General features: G+C 43.9%; 1 protein-coding gene across 3 annotated transcripts in view; it reads right to left on the reverse strand.

Moving 5' to 3' along the window:
- Positions 1-21,650, reverse strand: part of FAM120C (family with sequence similarity 120C) — a 118,138-nt gene that overhangs the window by 7,893 nt on the left and 88,595 nt on the right. The window contains exons 11-15 of one of the 3 annotated variants that reach the window (XM_003917761.5): positions 15,203-15,317; positions 11,737-11,946; positions 9,702-9,903; positions 4,714-4,852; positions 3,934-3,991 (exon numbers count right to left, since the gene is read on the reverse strand). In XM_003917761.5, coding sequence (XP_003917810.2) covers positions 3,934-3,991; positions 4,714-4,852; positions 9,702-9,903; positions 11,737-11,946; positions 15,203-15,317 — 724 coding nt within the window. The remainder of the gene's footprint in view (positions 1-3,933; positions 3,992-4,713; positions 4,853-9,701; positions 9,904-11,736; positions 11,947-15,202; positions 15,318-21,650) is intronic. The other 2 variants (XM_009197677.4, XM_009197678.4) reach the window with 2 other exon arrangements.

The raw sequence follows: 21,650 nt of genomic DNA on the forward strand, positions 1-21,650 counted from the left end.
GCACTCCAGCCTGGGTGATGGAGCAAGACTGTTTTTAAAAAAGTAAAATTAGGCCGGGTGCGGTGGCTCACGCCTGTAATCCCAACACTTTGGGAGGACAAGGCAGGCGGATCACGAGGTCAGGAGATCGAGACCATCCTGGCGAACACGGTGAAACCCCGTCTCTACTAAAAATACAAAAAAATTAGCCGGGTGTGGTGGCGGGCACCTGTAGTCCCAGCTTCTAGGGAGGCTGAGGCAGGAGAATGGTGTGAACCCGGGAGGTAGCGGAGCTTGCAGTGAGTGGAGATCGCGCCACTGCACTCCAGCCTGGGCGACAGAGCGAGACTGTCTCAAAAAATAAATAAAATAAATAAAATAAATAAAATTACAAAAAAAAAAAAAAGAATTTAAGAACATATAAAACTCTTGTGGCCTAGGAATAATCTCATGAAGACAGGATTACAGTGTAACCAGATTTAATAAGCTGGAACATTTTATTAATTATCTCATACTCTTCTTTTTCTGTCCCGATTGAAACAGAAAAAGAAGAGTCAAAAAGGAAGTCAGCAGCAGCTCTGTCCAGAGAAGATGGCTTGCTATAAACCAAGCTGAAATGAGGATTTCCTTGGCTAGGTGACCTCTAGAGCAGATAACAGTGTCTGCAGCCATCTTAGCTAAGAGAAACTTAAGATCACCTACCATTCCTTGTTTTCTCTCACTTGCCTCATCTGTAAAATAGAATAAGAGTATCTACTTTGTAGGTTCCTGTAAGGATTCAATGAGACACTACATATAAAGTACTTAGAACATGTGTGTTTGGCACAGTGTAAGAATTCAATAAATGCTCACTAAGGCTGGGCACAGTGGCTCATCCCTGTAATCCCAGAACTTTAGGAGGCCGAGGCAGGCTGATCACCTGAGCTCAGGAGTTCGAGACCAGTCTGGCCAACATGGCGAAACCTTGTCTCTACAAAAAATATAAAAATTAGCTGGGTATGGTGGCGTGCACCTGTAGTCCCAGCTACTCAGAAGGCTGAGGTAGGAGGATCACTTGAGCCCAGGGGTTTGAGGCTGCAGTAAACTATGATTGCAACACTGCACTCCAGCCTGCGTGACTCATTAAAAAAAAAAAGCTAGCTAATATCATTGTTCTGATTCCATGCCCCCAAGCAAACTTCTGATACCATGGCCTCTCTTGTAGCTTGCCCTTAGATAAAGAAAGCTCTAGTAGTAATGGTTAAAGGCCTGTACACTAGAGTCAGCCACACCTGAGTCTGATGCTTGTCTCTAACAACTAGAGTTGTTATGCTATATTGGAATTAGCATAGCATAAGGCTTTGGAATCAGTTAGCTCAGGCTGTAATGTCAATTCTGACACTGACTTGATAGATAATTTGGGGCAAGATACTTCATTCTTCTGAGTCTCAATTTCCTCCTGTTTAAAATGGGGAACAGGCCAGGTGCGGTGGCTCATTCCTATAATCCCAGCACTTTGGGAGGCCCAGCTTGAGGCCAAGAGTTTGATACCAGCCTGGGCAACATGGCAAAACCCCATCTCTACAAAAAATATTTAAAAATTAGCTGAGTGTGGTGGCTCACCCCTGTAGTCCCAGCTACTCAGGAGGCTGAGATGGGAAGTTTGCTTGAGCCTGGGAGGTTGAGGCTGCAGTGCACTGCACTTTAGCTTGGGTGACAGAGTGAGACCCTGTCTCAAAAAATAATAATAAAATGGAGAATAATAAATACTTCACAGAGTATTTATGTGGTTTCAATGAGCTCATGTGTTTGTAAGAGTGATTAGAAGAGTAAATGTGTGATACATTGTGATAACTATTTCTTATCGTAAATCAGTTCTTTATCTCTCACCCCTTCTTCCCCCACCCCTTAGCCATATTCACACAGCTATTTCTATGATCTTGGTTAGTGTGAGTCAACCACTAAGAGATAGATCTACTCTTACTATACCAAAAGTATCAGGCTTTTCAGACTGTATGTCTGATGACCAGACCCTGAATCCTGGTGAATTCACCAAGGCCATACTGTCTTACGAGAGAGCCTATCTGGTGATTAGCTTTCCTTCTAGGTGCATCCTTTTTACCTTACTGAGCAGCTTCAAGAAAAAGGTGAGAAGCTTTACCAAAGTCACTGTTCTCTAGCTTTGGAGTGCATTATGAAATGCTTTGCATGGGAGACTTACTATCTAGTTCCACTTTTGGCTAAAAGTAACATTAAAGCAAATTTATCTTCCTTGAGGAAACATTAGATGATGGGGATTAACATCGATGCAGTGAGGGCTGGCTGTATACAGAATAGATTTAGGATTGAGAACTGATGAAAAAATTGCCCAGGATTAACGACTACATGCAGAATGTCTAGAGGAGGCTTGGTAGAAAGTAGGTACTCAAGAAATGGTAGCTGCTATACTATAAGAAGCCCAGCAGCTTGAGTCTACTACAATATTTTGGATCACTATAAGAATAGGTCCTTCTAGCTTAGCTTGTATTTGGGTGGGGTGGGGCATAACTAATGAGGACCAGTGGGAACTGTGATATAATTCAAGGCATGGATTAGAAGAAAGTTTAAAGGCCGGGCGCAGTGGCTCACACGTATAATCCCAGCACTTTAAGAGGCTGGAGGATCACTTGAGCCCAGGACTTTGAGACCAGCCTGGGGCAACAAAGTAAGACTGTCTCTACAAAAAAAATAGAAAAACTTTGGGGGGCCAAGGTGGGCGGATCACGAGGTCAGGAGATCGAGACCATCCTGGCTAACACGGTGAAACCCTATCTCTACTAAAAATACAAAAAATTAGCCGGGTGTGGTGGCGGGCGCCTGTAGTCCCAGCTACTTGGGAGGCTGAGGCAGGAGAATGGTGTGAACCCGGGAGGTGGAGCTTGCAGTGAGGTGAGATCTTGCCACTGCACTCCAGCCTGGGTGGCAGAGCGAGACTCCCGTCTCAAAAAAAAAGAAAAACTTAGCAGGGTGTGGTGGCGCACACCTGTAGTCCCAGCTACTTAAGAGACGGAGCTGCGAGGATTGCGTGAGGCAAGGAGGTAGAGGCTGCAGTGAGCTGTGATTATGCCACTGCACTCCAGCCTGCCTGAGTGACAGAGTAAGACCCTGTTGAGAGAGAGAGAGAGAGAGAGAGAGAGAGAGAGAGAGAGAGAGAAAGAGAGAAGACAGAGAGAAAGTTCAAGACATTTCTGAGTCATTGAGAATAAGCAGGCCAGGTGCGGTGGCTCACGCCTGTAAACCCAGCACTTTGGGAGGCAGAGGTGAGTGGATCGCCTGAGGTCGGGAGTTCGAGACCAGCCTGACTAACATGGAGAAACCCCATCTCTACTAACAATACAAAATTAGCCAGGCGTGGTGGCGCATGCCTATAATCCCAGCTACTCGGGAGGCTGAGGCAGGAGAATCGCTTGAACCTGGGAGGCGGAGGTTGTGGTGAGCCGAGATCGTGCCATTGTACTCCAGCCTGGGCAACAGGAGCTAAACTCCGTCTCAAAAAAAAAAAAAAGAATAAGCAGAATGGTAATGCTCCTGCCACATATATTCAGCAAAGGTAAAAAAGTCCAATTTTTTAAAGTCCACCATATCTGGTGGCCCCTCAGAAGCTCAGGCAGGCTATGGGCAGTCTCACTGTTAGCATCACTCTGGCCCCTTTCTGGCTGCATGTTACACATAGTATGCTAGGAGGTCTTTAGGACATAGTACCTGGTTTCTATCTTGTGGCCTCACTCAGAAAAGGGTAAGACTCTGCAGCCCTGTAGGAACAGCTTGGGGCAGGCTAACCCTCACTATACCATTAAAATGAAATCAAATGCCTGAAGGAGTTGAGAAGCTCCCCTAAGCAGCTCAGGTTTCCATGCCTGATGTGCTCTCTTGTAGTTTAGCTGAAAAGGCAAAAGGCATCAAACAGAAGCTAAATAGCTCAAAAAACATACTTACTTGCTTATTTCCTTTTTTGTGTCCCTTGGATCCTCTACCAGTCTGTTCTTTTCCATGCCTTTAGCAAGTGAGAGAAAAAGTGATCATGAGAAACATAAAGCCCACACACCCCTTTTCACTTGGTTAACTATTTGTCTCCTCTTGGAAGTCTGACCCCTCTTAAAGTCAGATGCCCCTTCTCAGTGTTACTACTGAACATCTATCTCGGTCATTGCTATATTCTACTGAACTGAATTATTCTGTATCCCATATCCTCCTCTAGGGCAAAAAACTCTTTCATCAAGGCAGAGCAAGTTATTATATATTTGCTGAGGTAAACTGAAGACTGATTTAAAAAAACGGAAAGTTGGGCCAGGCGCGGTGGCTCACACCTGTAATCCCAGCACTTTGGGAGGCCGAGGTGGGTGGATCACCTGAGGTCAGGAGTTTGAGACCAGCCTGGCCAACACGTGAAACCCCATCTCTATTAAAAATACAAAAATTAGCCTGGCGTGGTGGTGGGCGCCTGTAATTCCAGCTACTTGGGAGACTGACGCAGGAGAATCACTTGAACCAGGGAGGTGGAGGTTGCAGGAAGCCGAGATCATGCCACTGCACTCCAGCCTGGGCAACAAAGTGAGACCCCATCTCAAAAAGAGAAAGAAAAAAAGAAAAAAAAAAAGTAAATTTAGTTAGTACTTCTTGCTTTAATAGAAGGATTTAATACCTAGGCATTTTCCCAAGGATACCTAGGCATTTTCCCAAGGGGACTAGCTCATACGAACCTATTTGGATACATACCCCTTTCCTGGCCCACCGACAGAAACCACTTGCATGCCGAAGGATCCTCGGCCCCTGGAGGATCTGCTGCCAGCCCACTGGCCCACAACCATTCCAGCAATCTCCAGTTTTCCTCCTTGGGGTGGGATTGGATGGAGACCTGGCAAGACAGAAAGAATGGTGGTAATGGGGCAGGTGTGGTGGCTCACGCCTGTAATCCCAAAACTTTGGGAGGCTGAGTCGGGTGGATCACTTGAAGTCAGGAGTGGAGTTCCAGAGCCAGCCTAGCCAACATGGTGAAACCCTGTCTCTACTAAAACTACAAACAATTAGCCAGGCACCGTGGTGCCTGCCTGCAATCTCAGCCACTGGGGAGGCAGAGGCACAAGAATCACTTGAACCCAGGAGGTGGAGGTTGCAGTGAGCTGAGACTGTGCCACTGCACTCCAGCCTGGGCTAAAGAGTGAGATTCTGTCTCCAAAAAAAAAAAAAAAAAAAAAAAGAAGAAAAAAGTATTATAAGTACAAGGCAGGATAAGAGGTGGACAAAAGATCCTACAACCCACCACCTACTCTTCTTATTTCCATTTCTCTCTGATAAAAAGACTCTGTGGCAGGGCATGGTGGCTCATGCCTGTAATGCCAGGAGTTTGAGACCAGCCTGGCCAACATGGGGAAACCTTGTTTCTACTAAAAATACAAAAATTAGCTGGGTGTGGTAGCCTGTGCCTGTAGTCCCAGCTACTCAGGAAGCTGAGGCAGGAGAATCGCTTGAACCCGGGAGGTGGAGGTTGCAGTGAGCCAAGTTCACGCCACTGCACTCCAACCTGGGCGATGGAGCAAGACTCTGTCTCAAAAAAAAAAAAAAAAAATAGAAACTCTGTGATAACAGAAAGGTGTCATGATGGAAGCACATTCAGTGAAAAGGGCCGAAGATCTGTACACATCTACTTTAGCAAGTATGGTACAGGTGATTCATTTTTTAATCACAGAGCCTAGCATATAGTAGGCATTCAGTATTTGTTGAGAGAATGAATGTCTTAACATCTAGTTGTCAGAAAATTACAAACCTGGCCGGGCGCGGTGGCTCAAGCCTGTAATCCCAGCACTTTGGGAGGCTGAGATGGGCTGGATCAATGCAGGTCAGGAGATCGAGACCATCCTGGCTACCACGGTGAAACCCCGCCTCTACTAAAAATACAAAACCTAGCTGGGCTTAGGTATGGCCTGCAGTCCCAGCTACCGAGGCTGAGGCAGGAGAATGCATGAAACCCAGGAGGTGGAGCTGTGCAGTGAGCCAAGATCGCCGCCATAACCTCCAGCCTCTGGCGCATAGAGCGCAGACCCTCGGGTTCAAAAAAAAAAAAAAAAGAAAAATTACAAACCTAAACTACCTTTTTTTGTTTTTGTTTTTTGAGACACAGTCTCACTGTGACACCCAGGCTGGAGTGCAATGGTGCGATCTTGGCTAACTGCAACCTCTACTTCCCGGGTTCAAGTGATTCTCCTGCCTCAGCCTCCTGAGTAGCTGGGACTACAGGCGCATGCCACCAGGCCCAGCTAATGTTTGTATTTTTAGTAGAGACAGGGGTTCACCATATTGGCCAGGCTGGTGTCGAACTCCTGACCTCAAGTGATCCACCCGCCTCGGGCTCTCAAAGTGCTGGGATTACAGGCTTGAGCCACAGTGCCCAGTCCTAAACTACTTTTGATACAAATATACATCATTACAGATCGTAGGATTAGCCAAATAACCAAACTAAACTGAAAATAATGAAACTAAACTAACAGTAATTTATACTTAAAAAGCAAGAATAGGCTGGGCATGGTGGCTCATGCCTGTAATCCCAGCACTTTTGGAGGCCAAGGTGGGTGAATCATTTGAGGTCAGGAGTTCAAGACCAGCCTGACCAACATGGTGAAATCCTGTCTCTACCAAAAATACAAAAAAATTAGCCAGGCGTGGTGGCACATGCCTGTAGTCCCAGCTACTCAGGGGGCTGAGTCAGGAGAATTGATTAAACCTGGGAGGTGGAGGTTGCAGTGAGCGGAGATGGCACCACCGCATTCCAGCCTGGGTGACAGAGCGAAAGTCCATCTCAAAAGAAAAAAAAATAACAAAAAACCAAGAACAGCAACAATTGAAAATCAGAACTAAGTCACAAGCACAGTGAGTTTTATAATTTAGCACAAAAATAAGCCTTTACAGAATATGGAGTTCTACTAAGCCTTTAATTTTAGTTTATGACAAGAAACCAAATGAACCCTTAACTCATTTAGCAGGTTGTTAGTAAAGAGTACTTCATTTAGGACAGGCATGGTGGCTGGCACCTGTAATCCCAGCACTTTGGGAAGCTGAGGCAGGCAGGATCGCTTGAGCCCAGTTCAAGACCAGCCAGGGCAACACAGTGAGACCCCATCTCCATACACACACAAAAATATTAGCTAGGCATGTTGGTGCGTGTTTGTAGTTCCAGCTATTCACGGGGCTGAGGTGAGCAAATCACTTGAGCCCAGGAAGTCGAGGATGCAGTAAGCCGTGATTGTACCACTGCACTCCAGCCTGGGCAACAAAGTGAGAACCTGTATCCACAAAAAAAAAAAAAAAAAAAAAAAGAGTCCTTCATTTATACAAAACTTTATAAAATTTGAGAGTCCAAGGAACTACAGTGCTAGTTACCTTTTTGTTTGTTTGAGACAGAGCCTCGCCATGTCTCCTAGGCTGGAGTGCAGTGGTGCGATCTTGGCTCACTGCAGTTTCTGCCTCCCGGGTTCAAGCGATTATTGTGTCTCAGTCTCCCGAGTAGCTGGGATTACAGACAGGTGCCAGCCACCATGCCCGGCTAATTTTTATATTTTTTTGTAGAGACAGGGTTTCACCACGTTGGCCAGGCCTGTCTGGAAGTCCTGACCTCAAGTGATCTGCCCACCTTGGCCTCCCAATGTGCTGGAATTACAGGCATGAGCCACTGCTCCCTGCCTAAAGTGCTAGTTACTTTTTTTTTTTTTGAGACGGAGTCTTGCTTTGTCACCCAGGCCGGAGTGCAGTGGCGCCATCTTGGCTCACTGCAAGCTCCGCCTCCCGGGTTCATGCCATTCTCCTGCTTCAGCCTCCGAGTAGCTGGGACTACAGGCGCACACCACCACGCCTGGCTAATTTTTTTTTGTATTTTTAGTAGAGATGGGGTTTCACCGTATTAGCCAGGGTGGTCTCTATCTTCTGACCTCGTGATCCGCCCGCCTCCGCCTCCCAAAGTGCTGGGATTACAGGCGTGAGCCGCCGCACCCGGCAGAGTGCTAGTTACTTTTAAGAGGGACAAGAAAGACTTGCATTTGAGGATCCTACTGTGGGCTTTCAGGAGGCAAGAGGCTCCTTGTGAACCACCAGTAACTGGAGACTAAGCATCACTGGTAGGTAAGGCAGTGGTGACCTTCCGAGAACCTGGCTTTAATTAAGGCTGTCTTTTGAGACTTACAAAATAAAATCAACACATAAAGAACAGAGAAAGGATCTGTAAAGTCATCTGAAAGGGATGGACTGACTGGCTCCCTGGTTTTTAAGACTTGATCATGATCTGACTGAACAGGGAGTTACCAGAGCAGACTTTCACACTGTTCATCTAAGCCCAGCCTTGAGCTAACCACCCATACTGAATTTTGTCACCCTGAAAAACTAACTTCAACTTCCAGCTTTATTACTTTTAAAGGGAGGAGCAATAGGTAACAAACACCTTCAACCACAGCAATGACACTCTGACCCAATCACAGAATCTTGCTATTTTATGATAAAATGTCTCCACTAAAATATCCTGTTTCACTGCCAGGTGCCGTGGCTCACGCCTGTAATCCTAGCACTTTGGGAGGCCAAGGCGGGCAGATCACCTGAGGATGGAAGTTCGAGACTAGCCTGACGAATATGGTAAAATCCCGTCTCTACTAAAAATACAAAAATTAGCCGGGCTGTGGACAGAGGGAGACCCTGTCTCAAAAAAAAAAAAAAAAAAAAAAAAAAAAAAAAAAATCTTGTTTCACCACAGGACAGATTGTCTGAATTATCAGGATCAGTATCTGAGCAACCTAGGCATGATTATGTATTCATCATTAAGCTGTAGTTCAGGTGCCACCGTAATTTATACATATGTTGGTGTGTACATATGTGTGTGTGTGTGCATGTTTGTTTTCCTCACTAAACTGCAATCCTCTGGTGGCATGGATGGTGACATATTTCTCTCCATGCTTCTGGAGCTGAAGGAAGGGAAATGTGTCAAGTATATTCCCAGAGTGGAAATGGATACATCAAGCTACTATTGTCTACCAGCACTGGCCTTTTACTCTCACTGATCTTCCTGCAAGCTCCTGTGTGCATTGCCTATAGGGAAGGAATGAACGGACAGCAACCATGAAGAGCCGGTCCATATGACTTACAGTTCTCTAAAGTAATAAAGTGGGTTCTGGTTTCCACATCAGTCACTTCATGAGTTTGGTTGGTGAGAGTCAAATCCCTGGGAACCAAGTACCTCTATGAAGAGTGGTCTTAGAAGTCAAAATGGACATAAGCTGCTCTTCAAACTACATAGCACAGAATATAAATGAGATGAGGCTGGGCGCTGTGGCTCACGCCTGTAATCCCAGCACTTTGGGAAGCTGAGGCGGGTGGATCACCTGAGGTCAGGAGTTCGAGACCAGCCTGACCAACATGGTGAAACTCCATCTCTACTAAAAATACAAAATTAGCCAGGTGTGGTGGCGCATGCCTGTAATCTCAGCTACTCAGGAGACTGAGGCAGGAGAATCGCTTGAACCCAGGAGGTGGAGGTTACAATGAGCCGAGATCACACCATTGCACTCCAGCCTGGGTGACAAGAGTGAAACTCCATCTTAAAAAAAAAAAAAAAAGTCAATGAGATGAGATATATGTGAAACTGTTGATCCTATTATTGACAATAATGACTGGATAGATTATTATGACATAAATTGAGGATGGTAAATACCTCATTCTTAGGTACTGACCTGCAAATCCCCGGCTCCTCCCTTGAGGGGGAAGTGGCATGGAGCCCATAGCTCGGGAATAAAGTGAAACAGGGTAGAGAGAGGGCACCATAGGAGGCACAAAAGTAGGTGACGGAAGTAGAGCAGAAGGCGGTGGATGATTCATGTTGATTCCTTCAAGGATGCTCTGTCTCATCTTTTCCACTTTGGTTGCCAGGTCAGCCTTCAAATGAGGAAGAGTAATAATAGCAGCTGCCATTTTTCGAACTTGTCCCATGTTTTAGGCCCAGCATGGGGCACTCTAGGTACAGTCTCACAATTCTATTCCCATTAAGTGAACTGAGGCCTGTCGTTAAAGGGCTCAAAGCTACACACTCAGGAAGCCTGTCTGGCACCAAAGCCCTGACTCTTTACATGACATCATACTACCATATGAGTTCTGACTCAGGGCTTGTGATGTACATTGACTAGGTCAAGGAAGACAAATTTAACAATAAGAATTACTGATGGTCTATTACATGGCTGGCATTGGGCTGGGTCACTTCTAAGGGAGATATAACAGAATTAGATAAAAGAGAAAATAAAAATCTGACAAATAAAAAGCCTTTTAACCTTCTCCCCTATATCCAAGATTGGAGATCCTGATACCTCTAGTCCAGAGGTCTGCAAACTTCTTCTGAAAAGGGTTAGATAGTAAATATTTTAGGCTTTGTAGGCTATATTGTCTCTGTCACAATTATTCCACTCGGCTACTGTAACATGAAAGCAGTCATAGGCCAGGTGTGGTGGCTCACGCCTGTAGTCCCAGCAATTTGGGAGGCCAAGGCAGGTGGATCACCTGAGGTCAGGAGTTTGAGACCAGCCTGACCAATGTGATGAAACTCCGTCTTTACTAAAAATACAAAAAAAATTAGCCAAGCATGGGGGCGTGCACCTGTAGTCCCAGCTACCTGGGAGGGTGAGACAGGAGAATCACTTGAACCTGGGAAGCAGAGGTTGCAGTGAGCCAACATTGCACCACTGCACTCCAGCCTGGGCGACAAAGTGAGAATCTGTCTCAAAAAAAAAAAAAGAAAGAAGTCAGAGATGGTATGTAGATGAATGAATGTGGCTGTGTTCCAATAACATTTTATTTACAAAAACAGAGGGTGGTCTGTATTACAAAAAACAGGTGGTTTGTAGCACTATGGACAGCGCAAAAAACTATGGATAGTGACAAAAAACAGGAGGTGTGCTGGGTAGTCTGCCAACCCCTGCTCTAGTCCCTCAGCTCTTTTCCCCACCAAAATGGATAAAGGAGTTAAGTAAGGTTTCCTTTCCCTTGCCTCCCCTCATCTTCCCAATGTTTCATTTAAAAAAATCCCTTTGGGAGGCTGAGGCAGGTGGATCACAAGGTCAAGAGATTGAGACCATCCTGGCCAACATGGTGAAATCCCGTTTCTACTCAAAATACAAAAATTAGCTGGGCCTGGTGGTGCATGCCTGTAGTCCCAACTACTGGGGAGGCTGAGGCAGGAGAATCGCGTGAACCTGGGAGGCGGAAGTTGCAGTGAGCCGAGATCACGCCACTGCACTCCGGCCTGGCGACAGAGCGAGACTCCGTCTCAAAAAAAAAAAAAAAAAAAAATCCTCTGCTTCTACTCTATCATCAACTTTACTATCCTCTTCTGTTTCCAAACACAGCTCCTTTACAAAAAAAAAAAAAAATTGCTTGCAAAAGAGACAGTTTTTGTAAATAAGAGAAATGAAATCCTGAGTTGGAGGGAAGGTATATAGTATATCTGAATATTCCATGGATAAGAAATACTCAGAGTAAGAAAAAGGATATGAAAACTTCAAGCTCATTAAAAAAAACTTTCCAACATAAAATTTTACAACATGTACATATCAGACTATGGGCCTTTGGGACCACTGTTGACTTAAGTCAGGTTAAAGTGAGACATAGTCTCCTGCTTCCGCCCCATCCCTCTCCAATATGTCTGCTCCTTTCCCCTCCCTGCCCGTTCACTCCCACAGGAGATCAGAGCTAGTCCTTAGCAGCCTGACATGCTGGTACCTGGCCATCACAGAGCTCAACCAGAGATACTCGCTCTCGGCCTGCTTTAATTAGCTTGCTCTGGAACAGCTTGCCATCAAAGTAAATCCATGGACAGCAATGCTCCCAAGGGACTGGCTGGCCACAGGCATCATTAGCAAACAGAGCTGTGTCGACTCCACTCATGAAGAGGGCAGCAAGCTGGATCCCTCGGGCATCCAGTTTCTCAATCTGAAACCACCACAGATGAAATATTACTATTAAGAAACTACTATTCTTGGTAACATTTACTCTTATTCCTGTCATGTTGATTCTTCCAGTTAAATTTGAACATGCTGTCATTCAATGTAGACATCTCAGTGCATAAGCAGCTTCTATCCATGTCTTTCCCCTAAGATGATTTGAAAGGTACTCATTACAACATTAAAGACACCAACCTGAGACATTTTTATTTTCACCTGTCAAATTAGAAAAAAATTTACAAAGTAAAGGCTGAAAGAACACTCAATGCTGCTGCTGCTGATGCAGTGAAATAAATGGGCAATCATATAAAGCTGGTAAAAAATGTATATTACATGACCAGGTGCAGTGGCTCACGCCTGTAATCCCAGCACTTCGGGAGGCCAAGGCAGGCGGATCACCTGAGGTCAGGAGTTCGAGACCAGCCTGGCCAACATGGTGAAACCCTGTCTCTACTAAAAATACAAAAATTAGCCAGGCGTGGTGGTGGGCATCTGTAGTTCCAGTTACTCAGGAGGCTGAGGTGAGAGCATCACTTGAACCTGGGAGGTGAAGGTTGCAGTGAGCTGAGATTGCGCCACTGCACTCCAGCCTGGGCAACAGAGCAAGACTCCATCCCAAAAAAAAAAGGAAAAAAAAAAAAAGAAATGTATATTACAATTAAGCAATATGTATGAAGAACCCTGAAAACGTTCACATTTGTTGAGTTAGAAATTAAACTTGCAGATACCAACACCATGTTTCTTGTACAGCCTGAAAAACTGTGAACCAAAGAAAATTCTTTTCTTTACCGGGTGTAGTGGCTCATTCCTGTAATCCCAGTATTTTGGGAGGCTGAGGTGGGTAGATTGCTTGAGGCCAGGAGTTTGAGACCAGCCTGGCCAACATGGCAAAACCCTGTCTCTACTAAAATAAGTTAGCTGGTCATGGTGGCATTTGCCTGTAATCCCAGCTACTCAAGAGGCTGAGGCAGGAGAATCGCTTGAACCCAGGAGGTGGAGGTTGCAGTGAGCTGAGATTATGCCACTGCACTCCAGCCTGAGTGACAGAGTGAGACTCTGTCTCAAAAAAAACCTCTTTACCGATTACCCCGCTTCAGGTATTCCTTTACAGCAACTCTAAATGGAGTAAGACAACACATAACAGAGTAAAACTGAAAACAACCTAAGTCGCCAATATTTTATACATCCATATGATAAAATATTATTTATTAAAATTTTTAAGACAGAAAATATGTGCTATGTGAAATGGAAAAAAGCCACAATATATAATTACATAAATACTACCTCAACTATGTAAAAAATGTATGACAGAAGACTGGAAAAAAACCTCAAAATTCCCACAGTGGTTATCTCAAGCCACTGTATTAGAAGACAGCTTTAACAGGAAAGTGTTTGCAGGTCCCCTCCTAGATGTGGTTTAGCACGAGCAGTTATTCTAGGACAAGCAATACTACATTTACTGCAAAAAGCAAGCATTCACTGGTTGTCTTGAGTCTGTCTCATCTTTCCTTAGTTGACCTCACTTAAGATTTTGCAAGTCTTATTGAACTTGATCTTCTAGTTTACCTTGGGTGTTCAAAGGAACAAGGTTACTAAAGTCAAGGGAGGGATTAATGCATTAATGGCTACATTTATTGAGTACTGTGTATATAGAATATGTGAGACACTGGCCGGGCATGGTGGCTCACGCCTGTAATCCCAGCACTTTGGGAGGCCAAGGTGGGCGGATCACCTGGGGTCAGGAATTCGAGACCAGTCCCACCAACAGAGAAACCCTGTCTCTACTAAAAATACAAAATTAACCAGGCGTGGTGGCGCATGCCTGTAATCCCAGCTACTTGGGAGGCTGAGACAGGAGAACCGCTTGAACCTGGGAGGTGGAGGTTGTGGTGAGCCGAGATTTGCACCAATTACACTCCAGCTTAGGCAACAAGAGGGAAATTCCATCTCAAAAAAAAAAAAAAAAAAAAAAAAAAAGACACTGTTCTAGGGGTTTTACATGGATTATTTTACATAGTATCCTCACAAACTGACATAGTTGGATATGTGACCCCTCCAAATTGCATGTTAAAATGTGATCCCCAATGTTGTAGATGGAACCTAGTGGGAGGTGTCTGGGTCATGGGGGCAGATCCCTCATGAATGCTTGTTGCCCTCCCTGTGGTAATGAGCGAGTTTTCACTCTATTAGTTCATGCAAGAACTGATTGTTAGAAAGAGCCCAGCACCTTGCCCTTCATTTTTTTTTTTTTTTTTTTTTTTTGAGACAGAGTTTTGCTCTTGTTGCCCAGGCTGGAGTGCAGTGGCATGATCTCGGCTCACTGCAATCTCTACCTCCCGGGTTCGAACAATTCTACTGCCTCAGCCTCCCGAGTAGCTGGGATTACAGGTGCTCTGCCATCACGCCCGGCTAATTTTTGTATGTTTAATAGAGACAGGGTTTCACCATGTTGGCCAGGGTGGTCTCGAACTCCTGACCTCATGATCTGCCCATCTCAGCCTCCCAAAGTGCTGGGATTACAGCACGGCTGCCCTTCTCTCTTACGTGCCCTGTCTCACCATGTGACATGCTGGCTCCTCTTGTCTTATTCCCCTCACCTTCTATCATGAGTAGAAGCTTCCTGAGACCCTGACCAGAAGCTGAGTAGATGCTGGCACCATGTTTTTTGTACAGTCTTCAGAACAATGGACTCAATAAACCTCTTTTCTTTATAAATTACCTAGTCTCAGGTATTCTTTTATAGCACACAAAATGAACTAATATACAATTGTACAAGTAAGGAAACTGAAGCTAGAGAGGTTAAGTAACCTGCCCAAGGTCTATTTTCTGGGTTTATTTTCTTCCTTATGCTTTCCTATACTTCTACTTAATACTCAGTACCTATCACTAAAAGGAGATGTGTCTGAGTAAATAGACACAAGCAGGGGACACCAGGATATGTCCCTTATAGTGTATCTTGTAAGAGTCAGAACCCTTGCCATGGTCTATGGGCCAAGATTTATTTTCCTTGCATAATATCCATCTTTTCTGTCCATTCTCATTTATCAGTATGAGAGTAGTGTAGCAGGCACATCTTGGCTTTATTCATAGACATAAATATTTGGCTAAAGTAAATCAAACAGTTACCTGCAGAACTTACTATTTTCCTCAGCTTCAGGCAAAAAAAAAAAAAAAAAAAAAAAAAAGACCTCAAGTAGTGCTATAGGCTCATAAAAGAAAACTTAAATGAGGGTACATGAAATCACCTTGAGTTCTTGGAGTCGATCTGGTTCATAAAGCTGGGTAGACACTGCCTGTGCAAGGAAGGTGTCTAGCTCATGGCGATGCAGGATTCGGCCACCAGGCCACTGAACCATGTACCTAGAAAATAAAAGCACTGCTATTAGGCCACAAAAGCTCACTTATTCATGTCACAAAAACTTATGAAGTTAAGAACCTATCACGAGCCAGTACTTGGCTAGATTTTGGCAATACTAACTGAATGAAGGAAAAAGAATCTCTGCTTTCGTTACTTCCAGTCTGGGTGGTAGAGGAAACAGTCATGTACATTGATAATGACAGGACAGTGTGTTAAGTACCAAGATGGAAGAATGCACAGAGTGCTTGCTATGAGAGCATAGAAGAGGGCCATGACTGTAAAGGTGAGAGATGGCATCCTGAGAAAAGTCAGCAAGAGTTCAGTTTCAAAGGGCCTGTAGAATTTAGTGAGACAAAAGGTGGGGAAAGGATGTTCCAGGTTGAGTGAAGAGTATGATGTGTGAAGGCCTGAAGGTGTGGTTCAGCACAATGCACCAGCTTCCATATTGCTGAAGTTAAGCATGTTTGGAGTAACAGGAGGCAAGATTAGCAAGTAGGCCAGGTTGGCGGCAGCCTGAGGAACACTGAGGGCTTCAGGTGGTGGAAGGTGCGGTCATGAACCATATCATGGTACTCAAGACATGGCCCAGGATAAGTGAAGTTCACATAAAAGCCCAGAATGTTTTAACAGAAAGAGCATGCATTTTGGAGACAGAAGATCTGAATTTGAGTGTTGGTTCCTCCACCTACTAGTTGATAGCTATGGACAAATTATTTAACCTTTCTGAGCCTTGGGTTTCTTCATCTACCAAATGGGGATAATAAAATTTGCCCTGCTCTTTTTACAGGGTGGTTGTGAGGATTAAATAGAGTTGCTAAAGAAAAGAATGAAAAAAAAAAAGGTTGGGTGTGGTGGCTTATGCCTGTAATCATAGCACTTTGGGAGGCTGAGGCGGGCAGATCACTTGAGGCCAGGAGTTTGAGACCAGCCTTGCCAATGTGGTGAAACCCAGTCTCTACTAAAATTACAAAAATTAGCCGAGTGTGGTGGCGGGCACCTGTAATCCCAGCTACTCAGGAGGCTGAGGTAGGACAATCGCTTCAACCTGGGAGGCGGGGGTTATAATGAGCCGAGATTATGCCATTGTACTCTAGTGTGGGAGACAGAATGTGGGGAGAGGGGGGAGAGAGAAGGAGGAGGAGGAGGAGGAAACAATGACGATGAAGAAGATGACAACAAAGAAGAAATTGTGTGTGTGGGGGAAATAAAAAAGAAAGTAGACCAGAGAACAGAGACTCAAAAACAGGATTAAGGAATTTGGATCTTCATCCCGAAATTGTAGGAAGACACTGTAGGATTGTCAGAAGGACTGGTTTGATAATGACTGGCTCTGGTTATTAATATTGTTTCTTTTTTTGGATTTATAGTTCCTTGATTTACCTTTGCCCATTCTTTCATTTTTAACCTTTCCATCTTATTTCATTGGCAAAATGTAAAGCAAAAATAGAAGAAAATGAACGCAAATGCAATTACAGTGCAAAACTTTTATATACCACTATTAAGCTATAATATGTAAACCATACCTAAAATACATTTAAATTTGCAGAAGATTTGAATAGTACAATAAATAAGGTTTAAATACTTGACTGACTTAATACAAAGAAAACACATTCTTTTTAAGTGCCCATATGAGTTCCCATGAGGTCTAGGATCTTGCCTGTTTGCCTTTGTTTGTGTTTATTATCCTTTATTTACTATGAACTATCTAGCCAAGTACATGGCATAGAATAGGTATTAATAAATATTTATTGGAAGAGCGACTGATGCATTAATCAGGTCATGCCAAGCCAAAAACAAAACAAGACAAAACTCAACAAAAATCCTTCAAAGCAGAATTTTACCAGTCATATCCTGAACCACTGTGCAAGAAAAATTGACCTAAAGGAGCCAAGTGTGGGAGAACAGCGAACTCACAGAAAGACTAACACAATGCAAGGGTGTGATTTTAGAAGCTGAACAGATTGTTCTGGGTGCTCTGAGTCAGTGACTAAATTTACCTCAGAGAATCTAGATAAGGCTCCACAGAGGAGGGAACATTTAATTTCCTAGGGATTGGAGCTTTTTGTTTGGTTTGTAGTTTAATGTTAATTTGCAATTTTAAATGTCTCTCTAACTTTAATAGACTACATGCCAGAGTGGATGCTTAATAGATGTTTTCTGAACTAATAAGTCAATGTCAGGATATTTATAAGGAAATGCTAGCTCCATCTTTGGGCCCACCCTACTATTCAACTACTCTTGAATGAATTATGAGACAGTATGTAGGGTCTAATGAGTCACAGGAGTGAGAGGCTCAGAAATGGGGCAGCAGGAAATAATTATTAAATCAACCAATATTTATTGATGCTTCATCATGTGCGATTTTTGGAATTATATGATTCCACTGGGGATTTTCCCTGGAAAATAACAGCATTACTTATTCCCAAGGAATTTCCTCAATTTTAATGATGACAGCTTTATTATTGCTATTAGTGTTACATTACTACAAATATTACATACAAGCTTTAATATATGCAGCAAACTATAAGTTATCCATAAGAATAACATTTACTAAATGCCTCTGATATTCTAGATACCTTGCTAAGAACTTTAGCTACAAAGTATGTCACGGCAAAGAATGCAAACTTGGAGACTGACATCCTTGGTTCTAATCTAGGTTCCACTACTCCTTTTCTTTTTTCCTTTTTTTTTTTTTTTTTTTTTGAGACGGAGTCTGGCTCTGTCGCCCAGGATGGAGTGCAGTGGCAGGATCTCCGCTAACTGCAAGCTCCGCCTCTTGGGTTCACGCCATTCTCCTGCCTCAGCCTCCCGAGTAGCTGGGACTACAGGTGCCCGCCACCATGCCCGGCTAATTTTTTGTATTTTTAGTAGAGACAGTGTTTCACTGTGTTAGCCAGGATGGTCTCGATCTCCTGACGTCGTGATCTGCCTGCCTTGGCCTCCCAAAGTGCTGGGATTACAGGCGTGAGCCACTGCACCTGGCCTCCGCTACTCCTTTTCTATGTGACTCTGGGCAACTAAATCCCCTGGACCTCTAGGGGAATTAGTTTGCTAATCTTTAGAATGAGGATGGCACCACCTACATCTCAAAAGGTTGTAATAAGTAAAGGAGAAAAAGTACATAAAAGCACTAAGACTAGCCTGGGCTAGTCTTTTTGTAGAGACCCCCATCTCTACAAAAGATTATTAAAAATTAGTCATGGCAGCCAGGCACAGTGGCTCACGCCTGTAATCCCAGAACTTTGGGAGGCCGAGGCGGGTGGATCACGACGTCAGGAGTTCAAGACCAGCCTGGCCAACATGGTGAAACCCCATCTCTACTAAAAATACAAAAATTAGCTGGGCATGGTGGTGCGTGCCTGTAATCCCAGCTACTGGGGAGGCTGAGGCAGGAGGGCAGGAGAATGGCTTGAACCTAGCAGGTGGAGATTGCAGTGAGCCGAGATCGTGCCACTGCACTCCAGCCTGGGTGACACAGCAAGACTACATCTCAAAAAAAAAAAAAAAAAAAAAATTAGTCATGGCTCATGCCTGTGGTCCCAGCTACTCAGAAGGTTGAGGTGGGAGAGAGAATTACTTGAGCCCAGGAGGTCAAGGCTGCAGTGAGCAGAGATTCCACCACTGCATTCCAGCCTGGGTGACAGAGCAAGAACTTGTCTCAAAAACAAAACAAAACAAAACAAAACAAAAAAAACCCCCAAAACCAAAACAGCACTCAGCATAGTGCCTGGCACAGCAGGTGCTCTTAGTTACCATTTGTAACTGAACGAATTATGGTATAATCCTTTCTTTACAATTTGGTAAAGTTCTTCTTTTATCATATATTACATTCTCATACATACAAAAATCTGTTCCTATCCTATTTATTCCATGTCTATTTCTCATGCCAGCATCATAGTGACTTAAATTTTAAATGTGCTTTAATACTCGGTAGCTCCCCTTTTACTCCACATCTTTTTTTTGGAGACAGGCTCAGGGCAGTGGTGTGATCATGGATCACTGCGGTATTGATCTCCCAGGCTCAGGTGATCCTCCCACCTTGGCCTCCTGAGCAGCTGGGACTACAGGCTCGTGTCACCACACCTGGATAATTTTTGTATTTTTTATTAGAGTTAGGGTTTCGTCATGTTGCCCAGGTTGCTTTTAAACTCCTCAGCTCAAGTGATCCGCCTGCCTCGGCCTCCCAAAGTGGTGGTATTACAGGCATAAGCCACTGCTCCCAGCCCACGTCTTTTTTTTGTTTGTTTTTTGAGACAGAGTTTCACTCTTGTCGCCTAGGCTGGAGTGCAATGGCACGATCTCGGCTCACTGCAACCTCTGCCTCCCGAGTTCAAGCAATTCTCCTGCCTCAGCCTCCCAAGTAGCTGGGATTACAGGCATGCGTCACCATGCCTGGCTTATTTTGTATTTTAAGAAGAGATGGGGTTTCACCATGTTGGTCAGGCTGGTCTTGAAATCCTGACTTCAGGCGATCTGCCTGCCTCGGCCTCCCAAAGTGCTGGGATTACAGGTGTGAGCCACTGTGCCAGGCCACATCTTTTAATTTTAAATAACATTTACAATTTTATTCTATATACAAAAGTATATTACAAAAGCTTAAGTTCATTCTCGTTCAGAAAATGTAAAAAAGCATAAAGAAAATAAAAAATATGGTGTGAGTTGGCTAAAAGTAATAAAATAAAAAAATATTAATAAGAAAAATAAGGCCAGGTGTGGTGGCTCATGCCTGTAATCCCAGCACTTTAGGAGGCTGAGGCAGGTGGATCACTTGAGGTCAGGAGTTTGAGGCCAGTGTGACCAACATGGTGAAACCCCTTCTCTACTAAAAATACAAAAATTAGCCAGGTGTGGTGGCGTGCACCTGTAGTCCCAGCTAGTCGAGAGGCTGAGGTAGGAGAATTGCTTGAGCCCAGGAGGCGGAGGTTGCAGTAAGCTGAGATCATGCCACTGCACTCCAGCCTGGGCCACAGAGCGAGACTCTGTCTCTAAAAAATAAAAAAAAGAAATAATTTGTAATCTTACCATTTAGATATAAGCACTGTTAAGATCGCTATGATTGTGGCTTCTTTACTCCTGGCATCTGAATTCTCAACTTTTTCATACTATATACAGAATATCGTATCTTGCTTTTTTTACTCGACATTATACGATGAGAAATTTTTGTTCATTAAATACTTTTCAAAAACATGATTAATGACTGCATGTTCAGCATGTGGGTGTATCAGTTAGCTTAAACATTCCCGTAAATTACTATTAATATATTTTCTTTTATTATAATACTACAAAGATATTTACATATTAAATCTTGCCTGTATCTCTGATTATTCATTCCCTTAGCATAGATTCCTAGAAGTGGGATTATTAGGTCATAGGTTATATTCATTCTAAAGGTCCTTAATACATACAGCAAAATTGTTTTCCAGACCAGACCCAATTTACATCCTATCCCAGCAGTATATCAGCATTGACTGTCACCGTTAATCACTGATGATTTAATGGGCAGAAAATAAGTCTCTCATTATTTAAACTTCTTTGATTGCTGAGGATGAGGTTGCATATATTTCTCAAACACTTATCTACTTCTATGACTGATCTATGTCTATCACAGACATATTAATTTGCCTGTTCTGTCTATGCCCCTTCTCAGATAACGTAAAGCCCTATTTTTATAACACTGACAGCTATTTGGACAAGGAGTGGATACCTGATCCAAGTGAAACAATTCATGGCTTGCCAATCAGAGTCTTCAGAATTTGAGCTAAGTGATGCATCGACCTTATAAAACACATGCAGAAAGAAGAGCTACCTATGCAGGCCCAGGAGAGAGTGGGCAGTCTCTGTTCCTGCCTTTCCAGGACCACTCCCTGTGTATACTACTTTTCTTGTCCTTGGATGACTAGGAGACTACCTGTTATACCTTTATGTAAAGTAAGATAGCTAGAGTGGGCTGGGCATGATGGTTCATGCCTATAATCCCAACACTTTGTGAGGTGGAGGCCAGGAGTAGCAAGACCCCATCTCTACCAAAAAATAAAAAAAAGAGAGGAAAAGTGAGAGAGCTAGAATGGCTTCTGTTTCTTCTAAGCAAATGAGTCTGAAGAGACTGTCATTGACCCATCTGTGCTATCTTAGATACCTATTCTGATATCTAAGTCTTTCTTTTTTCTTTGAGACAGAGTCTCACTCTGTCGCACAGGCTGGAGTGCAGCGGCACGATCTCAGCTCACTGCAAGCTCTGCCTCCCGGGTTCACGCCATTCTCCTGCCTCAGCCTCCCAAGTAGCTGGGACTACAGGCGTCCGCCACCACGCCTGGCTAATTTTTTTGGTAGTTTTT

Source organism: Papio anubis, chromosome X (assembly GCF_008728515.1).
Source record: "Papio anubis isolate 15944 chromosome X, Panubis1.0, whole genome shotgun sequence".
In the NCBI taxonomy this organism is placed as follows: domain Eukaryota; kingdom Metazoa; phylum Chordata; class Mammalia; order Primates; family Cercopithecidae; genus Papio; species Papio anubis.